Source organism: Phalaenopsis equestris, unplaced genomic scaffold (genome assembly GCF_001263595.1).
Source record: "Phalaenopsis equestris unplaced genomic scaffold, ASM126359v1 Scaffold221456, whole genome shotgun sequence".
NCBI lineage: Eukaryota > Viridiplantae > Streptophyta > Magnoliopsida > Asparagales > Orchidaceae > Phalaenopsis > Phalaenopsis equestris.
The window spans coordinates 19,479-29,573 of record NW_018239676.1 but is presented as its reverse complement, the minus strand read 5'-3'; the positions used below and the strand labels follow the sequence as shown (position 1 = coordinate 29,573).

The 10,095-nt window shown below is 37.8% G+C and overlaps 1 protein-coding gene across 1 annotated transcript; it reads left to right on the top strand.

The window, feature by feature from the left end:
• The first annotated feature begins 5,524 nt into the window (after positions 1-5,524).
• LOC110037575 (probable inactive receptor kinase At2g26730) lies at positions 5,525-9,060 on the top strand. The gene is made up of 2 exons (XM_020742249.1): positions 5,525-6,990; positions 8,300-9,060. The coding sequence occupies exons 1-2, from the start codon at positions 5,694-5,696 to the stop codon at positions 8,971-8,973; spliced, it is 1,971 nt and encodes a 656-aa protein (XP_020597908.1). The 5' UTR covers positions 5,525-5,693; the 3' UTR covers positions 8,974-9,060.
• Positions 9,061-10,095: the final 1,035 nt, after the last annotated feature.

Sequence of the window (10,095 nt, the reverse complement as noted above, 5' to 3'; positions counted from 1 at the left end):
CACGACATAAATCATCAACTTATATTTAAGTCTTTGTACAATCATCTTGTGCAATATAAGCTCTAACTTGCTTCAGACTCCGAGTTTGTCATTCGTTACGACATAAAACCTCATATCCTACAAGCTATTTGTATGATTGTATCATGCATGTGTAAGACCTAATCAATAAAAATTGGCAAGATGAAACATCAAGTATTCTTTTTCTTGTAAGACCTAATCAATAAAAATTGGCAAGATGAAATATGCAAAATTAAAGCCAAACAGTGAGAGATTTTGAGAAGTCACCGGGTTTCTCCTCAGATCAGCAACATCTCCTACTTTTCATTCTTTTGTATTTTTGAAAATAATTGTTTCTATTTAATCCGTTCCCTTTGAACTTTCAATGTCTAATCTTAAAAACCTTAAACTTTGCAATTCTTAAAAGCAAAGCCACTAATCTGAATTAAGAGTATTCTTATGTGGCTCTGGTTACTTATGATGTAATTAATTATATATGCTTGCCTCAATATAAAACTTTGGAACCCAGCTTACTATAAGCCCTATTTAATCTTTTATATTAAACATGAAAACTTGTCGATCAACATAAAAAGTTTCGCAGATCAAAACATATCTCATCAATGTTTTAATTTATTTAATCAAGTTTTACTATCAAATAATAATGTTGTTCCTCGGGATAGGTGCATCATTTGTGCTCCTCGCAGACCACTTCCCTCCTCAGCCGCCACCATCATTTTATATATATATATATATATATTAAATTAAATATATATTTCCAAACAGTTTATCGGCCGACAAGTACTAACAGTTTACCTATCGGCAGGCAAGGTCAGCAGACCATCTTTGTTGGCAACTTCGATAGCTGGTACTGATAGCAAACATATCAACATACGAGGTCGACATAACTCATCAACTGGTTACTTCAACACCCGATATTGATAGCCGATGCATTGACAAGCGAAGCCTCGACAATTGGCACTTGATGATATCTGTATCTACGAGAAGATTGGTCTCGGGGTCCAAGAGGCCTGTTATCATATGCATTGACTCATGAAAATATGTATCGGTATACAATATCATTATTATTAACTTTTAAAAAGTGAAATACAATTTCTCGTGCAAAGGTTCATGACGCCATAATTTTATAAATATAAATATAAAATTTTAGTTGTTAGATATGTAAATGCATAGGAATTTTGTGATATGTATGTAAATTTCACAATTACATATTGCTTAAAATAATTTTATTGTGAAATTTAAACAATAATGTTTAAAAATTTCTTAATTTGCATAATGTTGGATTTAATTTTGGTATCCTATAACTTCTGTTTATTATTTTCAATGTTGTATAACGTAGAGGGACACTTCTGAAAATCGACCATGTCAATCATAGGTAATGTCGACTCCAAATGGATCAGCAATATTGGGAAGTAGGATGAACAATTTCAATTTGCGAATCTTCAATTAATTATAAATTGTCATAATAAAACACTGAAAAAGTTAAATCACGTTTCCTAATTTTTTCCGTCAGAATGAACTTAAAAAAAATGTCTCTCTCTCTCTCTCTCTCTCTAGATCAATGTGTGGGCATTCTACTATATTTAAGAATTGATAATAAATACTTTAATTTATAATTTAATTTGAGGTTAAAATAAAATAACAAAAGTGTTATTTGTGAAAATTATAACAAAAATATATATAGATGCAATAAATAATTATGAAAATATTTTTATACATTATATTATAAAATAACATAATACCATATCATTAATTATTTTCTTAAAATAATATTGAAGTTCATATATTATATATTTTCATGTTATATGAAGCAATATTCCAAAAACAAGTGTGAATAAATTTAGTTCGTAAGAAATGTGAACATAATTATTAAAATAAAAATATTGAATCATATTTATAATAAATTTATATATAGACATTAAATTTTTTCGGGTATTTATATACATACTATGCAAAGTGAAATCAGATTATGCCAAGGGTGGACATTTGCCGACCCTACACTTTCAGATTTCTTCATATAAGTAATAAAATTCAATAACTTTAGTCTAATTTAATGTTGGTAATTTAATAATTTTTCCCTCTCTTGATATATTTTTGCCCAATATATAGAAATGATTAAACATTTGGTGATTTTGCCCATCCTAACCACACAATTTATATATATTTATGTTGAATCCAGATTTGTCATATTGACCATGCCTAAAACCTAGAGTGTAGGGACTGGGGGATAAGCGAAAGAGCGAGAGAAAGAGAAGAGTGACACGATGACTACCCCAACATGGCAAAGTAGGGGTGTTCCCTGGGCTCTGAGACCTATCATAGTAATTGAAATTAATCATTACAAGAAAAGTGAAGAGTAATGTCTAAGTAGCTAGAAAGCTTAAATGGCTTCCTTCCCCATACATGAAAAAGAGCCTCGTATTTATAAATCGTATGAGGATCTAGTAAATTATATCATTGCCCTAAAAGTTACCAGCCATTGTGCTCCTAAGAGTTATAAGTCATTATGCTCTTGAGAGTAACAAGTCATTATGCTTTTAGGAGTTACTGATTTTTATTGTCTTAATTAGCACATTTTCGCTGTTGGGTTCATTGGATAATGTGGACAACTCGTAGGATGGGGTGGCCAGCCGAATGAGACGACCAACCGATCTCTACTACCGTCAATATTTTTAGAACATACATAAATGCCACTAAGTCTTTCACTTCTTGGAAGTGAAGTTGCGTTAAGAATTAATGACTTAAAATGTTAAAAATGCAAATGTAATATTTATACTACCTTGATTTTGACGTCTCTCACCATCTTGTATTCTCTGGTCATGAAGTGCTCTTTTGAGGCTTTTTCAGGTTGGTTTTTTATTTGCTTGTCAGCCGACTATTTGACCTTCGACTAGTTGAGGTATCCTTTGGTCGATCTTACTGACTTCATCTTTCACTTAGTCAATATTGTTATTTTTTTTTCATTTTATTTTTAAAAAATGCGTAAAATATTTTGTAACATTAGCACATATCAAAGTATAGTGAGAGTTTCCATTGTTTTTAACCTTGATTTTAGAATTTTATCTATATCGGACCTTTTGTTATAATAGTTGCTCAGTGATGAATGATGGCATTGGTTGATTTGCTCACCCCGAAGGAGAGTCTTTCAATTTCTTCCGCCAAAGGGGAGTCTTTGTTTTGCTCAGCTCAGAGGGAAGTCTTAAATCTGCTCACTTTGAAGGGAGTCTTTCATGTGCTTGGCTTCGAGGGCAATCTTTGATTTGCTCACCTCAGAAAGGAGTCATCAATTTGTTCGCTTTAAAGTGAAGTCTTTTGTTTGCTTGCCTTGGAGAGGAGTCTTTGATTTGCCCGCAAGAGGGGGAGTTCTTGATTTGCAGCCTGGAGGGGAGTTCTTGACTTGCTTTCTCCAGAGGGAAGTCGTTGATTTGCTTACCCCTGAGGGAGTCGTTGATTTGCCTGTTCTATTCAAATTTCTCGAGTGATGGCTTAGATGCAGGCACTTGTGAATTTAAGTTTCTCGAGTCTCTTTCAGACCTAGGAAAACATAATTAAAGGCTTATATGTAGATGTTTTAGAAAAAAAAGATGAAATAACATTTTTGACAATATCGATCGATCAAAATTTTTGATCACTTGGATATTTTGATTGCTCTAGTATTTCAACCATCATGATTTATGATGACCGATCACAAGTATATAGCTAGCCAGAGGCAGGTGATAGTTCAGAAACAGATGGTCAGCTGGAGCAACAGTCGGTCTGAGGGTGGCTTGCTATAAGCACAAACAAATTGAGTGGTATTTATGTTAATGCAAATAATATATAAAACTATATTGATATATATATAAATTTTATCTGATTTTAAGATGGATGGTTGAAGACATACAACCTTCCAGGCAGTCAGATTTTTAAGGAGTCTCCCTTATAAATCCCATCTAAAGATCATATTCCAACTTAGATAGTGTTCTTTAGTTGCTAGCATTGTAATCTAATTCCATCTCATCTTCCAAGAGTTGCTCAGGGTGGGCTAGATATGATTCGAGGTTAAGGTCATGCTTTTCTTCATCGTGAATGATGGCTTCTCTTTCAATCAGAAACTCACCAGCCTTGGCTGTGCTAGTAACTTGACATTGGCCTCTAAAACTATTGTTTGGAGACAAGAGGATTCTAATACATCTAAAAGCTTTGTAATTGATTTGTTAGATTTTTTTCTAGTTTGAGATTATCGTAAGAAAGTATTGTGTATATCTCAAAAACTCTTGAAATTGTTATCGCATTTCCATCAATCTTGGCTGGTTTTGAACTTTTGGTTACTATTGTTAAATTGAAAATTGAATCCACTGCTCAATCAAACCTGACAACAAACCCCTAGGATCTCATTTCATTCTTATGCATAGCATAAAATCTGGTTATCAGTTGGAACTGATCACTTGAAGAATCCTATCGGAAGTGTCCAATTGATTTACTCAAGTGAATTTTGCAGGAAGATCTTAGCCTCTTCGGATGCCCCATGAATTTGGTGCTGATGTTGTAAAAAATCTCTTTATTGAAGCATGAGAAAGAAGTTTTTGAATATATTTCCGAAAGAAAGTACACACTCAAAGTAACAATGATGATCGAAACAACTAGAATCTTTTTTCTACTTGGGATGTAGATATGAGCTTTATTGCCTAAGAAACCGGTTCGATCTGTGACACGATCCAGGTGCTGCAAGACACGGACTAATCATGTAAGTGCACATGGCATATCAGTAGTACCAGTATTTAAGTTCAGAATATCGATCTCACGGGGAATGAGATGAATCCTAATGGAAAAAGTTCTAGTTTACAAATTTTTTCCCTAGCCTAAAATTTTGATTTGGTTTAGATTCTACGAAAGTATCCTAAGATAGGAAGCTTGTCATACTATAAATTTTAGAACAAGCGAAGAGACCGATTATCATCAAGTAATTGTAGAACACTTATCGGAAAATGTTAACTATTATAAAAAAGAGGCCAATTAGATGAATTAAATGTTGATTTGAATATGATGAAAATGTTAGGTGAATTAAAAGACAAAAATGTCGAAGTGCGAGTGCCGGCAGGGGTAGGGGAGGAGGGTGGGGTGTGGGGGGCCAGGACTTTGACACCCACTAGGATCAAATTAGAATAAATGTTATTATTTTAATTGTTTTGATGTGTTTAGATATGTATGTGTATGTGCCGCAAGTCGTGTCCTGTTGGTTGGTGGGGTTCACTATAAGTCCCCTTAGGTCACGTGTTTGATCCTCAACGGCGCTAGGTTCTCGAATATTTAGGCACATGACGATGACTCTCATCATGGGGTCTAGCGCATGAAAAATTGATATTTGGGATATATATATATATATATAATTCTCTTAAAAGAATTAAGAGTTACATCTATTAATAAAATTATTTAAAAAAATATAAATGCAAAAAAGTCCTAAATAAAATTTACACTTTGCAAGGCCTCACGGGCCGAACAATTCCTATTAATCTTCTAAAATATATTTCCCGGGGCTTCGATATCTTGTCTTTCCGCCCCCTTAGTCGCCTCGCCTCTTCCATTCCCTTGAGGAGCCTCCACTTTCCGTCATGGAGGTCTCACTAAAATCTCAATCGTCCCAGGGCCATCGTCTTTCTCTTGAGCAGAGGAACCCATAATCCTCTAATGTAATTCCAATGGCATTCCGTCGATTCCTTTTGCTAATGTTTTTTTTTATATCGGCGGCCGGCGAACCGACGAGCGACCGCGCCGCCCTCCTTGCTTTCATCTCTCAAACTCCTCACTCTCAGCGTATCCAATGGAATGCCTCGGCATCAGCCTGCGATTGGGTAGGTGTGACTTGCAACGCGAACCGCACTGCTGTTGTGGCCCTCCGCCTCCCTGCCACCGGCCTCATTGGCCCCATTCCACCGGGAACCCTTGGCCGTCTCTCTTCTCTCCGAATCCTTTCGCTCAGATCCAACCGCCTCTCTGGCTCTCCACCTCAGGATCTGTCAAATCTCACCGCACTCCACAGCCTCTTCCTCCAGAATAATCTCTTATCCGGCCCGTTCCCACCGGCAATCCCCAAACTCACACGGCTAACCCGCTTAGATCTCTCCGTAAACAACTTCTCCAACGAGATCCCCTTCGCTGTCAACAACCTCACCCGCCTCACCGGCCTTTTCCTCCAACAAAATAGATTTTCCAATAGCCTACCTAGCATCAGTATCCCAGGACTCACAAGCTTCAATGTCTCGTACAACTCCCTAAATGGATCCATCCCCGACGCGTTAGCTAAATTCCCGGCATCAGACTTCATTGGAAACCTACAGCTCTGCGGTGGGCCTCTCGCCCCCTGCGCCCCCTTTTTCCCCTCACCATCTCCGTCTCCGACTTCGCCACCGGAAAGCCCCAAGGGGAAAAGCTCCAAGAAACTCTCAACGAAGGCGATCATCGGCATCGCAGTCGCCGGCGGCGTGGTGCTACTCCTCCTGCTGCTCCTGCTGCTCTTCTGCTGCTTGTCGGCAAGGCGGAAGAAGAGCCGAAGGGCAAAAGCAAGGACGAAGCCAGTGGCTACGGCAGCAGGGCCTATTGGGAGATCTGGGGATGTCGGAACGACTTCATCATCGAAGGAAGACATTGCGGCCGCAACTGCCAGCGAAGGTGATAGGAATCGGTTAGTGTTTGTGGGTAGTGGTGGAGGTTATAGCTTTGATCTGGAGGATCTTCTCAGAGCGTCAGCTGAAGTGTTGGGAAAGGGAAGCGTCGGTACTTCGTATAAAGCAGTATTGGAAGAAGGCACCACCGTTGTTGTCAAGCGGCTAAAGGACGTCACCGTCTCCAAGCGCGATTTCGAGTTCAACATAGAGGCTCTTGGCAAAGTCGAGCACCGAAATCTGCTAGCAATTAGGGCGTACTACTATTCGAAGGACGAGAAACTCCTCGTCTACGACTACCTCGCCGCCGGCAGTCTGTCTTCCAACCTTCACGGTAAGATTACCACCCTTTTTTTTTAAGCGGAATTTACATCCGTAGCACCCAATTCTTATGCATTTACGCATCTCACATCAAAACTGATTTTTACGAACTTTTAAACTTTTTCAGAACATATAGATAAAATAATATATGGGTTTTGCGCTTTTTTAAAATGTAGAGGGGCGGTTTGCAAATTGAGCGCCCCTTTTTTTTTAAAGAAATCGTCTTTCGCTTTACGAGGGCCACACTGATGCAATCCACATTCCCTTTGCGCGACACATGAGTCGCACCCGCTGCCCGACAGCCTTCGTGGGCACGTTAAAATATGAGCATGTTTTCTTGCATTGTTCTCCCGGTTTGTTTCGAAATTTTGCCCATCTTAACCCTACAATTTAAAGTCTCGGCCTTTTGCTATTTTTTGAAACTGCCCTTTTCAAGCGAAACAATTATGTATAAAGAAAATTCATATAGTAATGCTCGATTTATCTTATATTCATACTTTATATCTGATTTGCTCTTCAGTTTATCCACTATAATTTAAATGGTTGAGACTTGAATCTATAGCGGCTTGGGATGATGAACAGGTAATTTTAAAACCAATTTAAAAACTATCATATCACTCTAAATATTGCTATTTTCAAAAATATGATCATTTTTCATCCTATCTTTCTCAAATTCTCTCTCAAATATAAAATACACCTTAAATTCCCAACTCGTGTTTTTCATTTTTATGAAATCCCAATGATTTTATTGTAACATGCAATGGCATGCTCCGATTTGATAGTTAAAAAACTATTTAGGTGCTAATTTTGTAATTAGCAATGTTATGAATGTAAGCATCCCAAATATAAAATATGTGGAGTGTCAACTTACATGGAAATGTTTTTTAAGCGAATTATCTATACTTAATAACGGGGTTAGAGCCCGGCTCTGAAATTTGAGATTTTTGTACATATGTAGTAAAATTTAATATCTTTTTGGAGTTGTGACTCGTACTATAGGGTTATTGGTATAAAATAAATGAGTAATACAACATTCTTTTCCGATATGATATCAAATTATCAAAACATAATACGAAATTGCTTGAATACTACCGGGGGCTGTCGATCCATTCCTCCTCTCCCGTCATTTTTTGTTTTTATGTTCGAAAATTCCTCGGTACAATTTATCACGGCTTGTTTGTTTTGTATAAACGCGGCTTTCCTGTAGCATATTCATCACGGATTTTGCCTTCGGAAAGCGAAAGAAAACGTCCTTTTCCGCTTGTTCCTTAATCGTGTAATAAGTACATTGTCTTATTGATGCGTCATACAATGCGCTACAGGGAGCCGGGGGTCAGGTCGGACGCCTCTGGACTGGGAAAATCGAATGCGTGTTGCCCTCGCTGCTGGCCGCGGCCTCGCTCACCTTCACAGTGCCCCCCGGGTTGTTCACGGCAACATCAAGGCTTCTAACGTCCTCCTCCGGTCCGACCCGGACGCCGCTGTTCTGTCAGATTATGGCCTCGCCCCGATTTTTGGGCCCAGCGGATCTGCCATGAGCCGCGCGGCGGCCGGTTACCGCGCGCCAGAGGTGGTGGAAACACGGAAGCCGACGTTTAAATCGGACGTTTACAGCTTCGGGGTGCTGCTTCTGGAGCTTCTGACGGGGAAGGCGCCAAACCAGCCGTCGATCGCCGGGGAAGAGGGTATTGATTTGCCGCGATGGGTGCAAGCGGTTGTGAGGGAGGAGTGGACGGCGGAGGTGTTCGATGTGGAGCTCATGAGGTACGCTAATACTGAGGAGGAGATGGTGCAGCTGCTCCAGATCGCAATGGCATGCGTGGCGTTGGTGCCGGACTCTCGGCCCGAGATTGCGAATGTTGTCAGAATGATGGAAGACATTGCCGGAGGACGCGGAGGCACGTCGGAGGGGGACGATGCGTTGCGAGCCTCGTCCGATGATCCGTCCAAGCCGGCATCGGGCGGCCGCACGCCGCTTAGGGCAGCAACGCCATGAGATAGACACGCAGGCACTCTTTCTATGTTCCTGTTTTTTCTTTGTCCATTCAATGAAGATAGGAAATTGTGTTTATTTTTAGTATTATATATTTATTTATTTTGGTTTTGACAAAATTGAAAATTGAGTTCTTAAATACGAATTTCATCTTGGATTTGAATAACTTTCCAGGTGTTAGACTTTTTATTAATTAAGTGTTTACCCAATTAAGGTCGCATCTCCATTAATTGCATTTATTACAATGCAATATTTATATTTTTTTTGGGATAAATATATAGACCATCGTAAATTTTAATTTTTACAAATTAATTATTAGTGTGATTTTTTTGAACCACAGAACTAAAGAATTTAAATGTGGCTCGATGTATTTATGTGCCTCGAGGTCAAGCTATAGAGAATTTGATAAAAATAAAAATGTGGGCTGGGGTTTTACCATTAAAATGATATTGGAGTGAGATTTTGAAAAATGGATCAAAAGAGTGGTTCATTTGTATATAGGAAGTTTTTTTATTAGATATTTTGTTCGCTTTAATTAAAAATGCACAAAGATACACATACCATATATAAGACTTTGTATTTTGAATTTTATAAGCTCCCAACCAACAGAATTATATTAGGGGTATTTACATGTGCATAACATATAATTCTTATATATTTACAAACTTTAACATCTAAATTTTATTTATTTTTATGCATATCATTTAAATATTTAATATTGTATTATAAACATTATTTTTACTAACTTTATAAAAATATGAATACATATTTCGAGCATAAACGTGTAGCACCAGTGTTATAAATATGAATATTAAATTTTAGGTGTTTGTCATGTAAATGCATAAGAATTGTGTGGTATCTGAGTAAGTTTCTTTTTTATTTTATTTTTTGTGGGAATATGAACACTCGATCCGTTTGGAACTGTGGACTTTTTTTTTTTCTCAGGCGTTATATTATATATTTTTATATTTATATCTCCACACATGCTAATGTGAGTTTTCTAGAGCGCTTATTGTTATGAAAAAACGCCGGCAATAAAGCGAAAAACAGATCTAGAAAAATTACACCAGAAAAGGCGACACAAGATTTACGTGGTTCGGCAAACTGCCTACGTCCACGGAACTG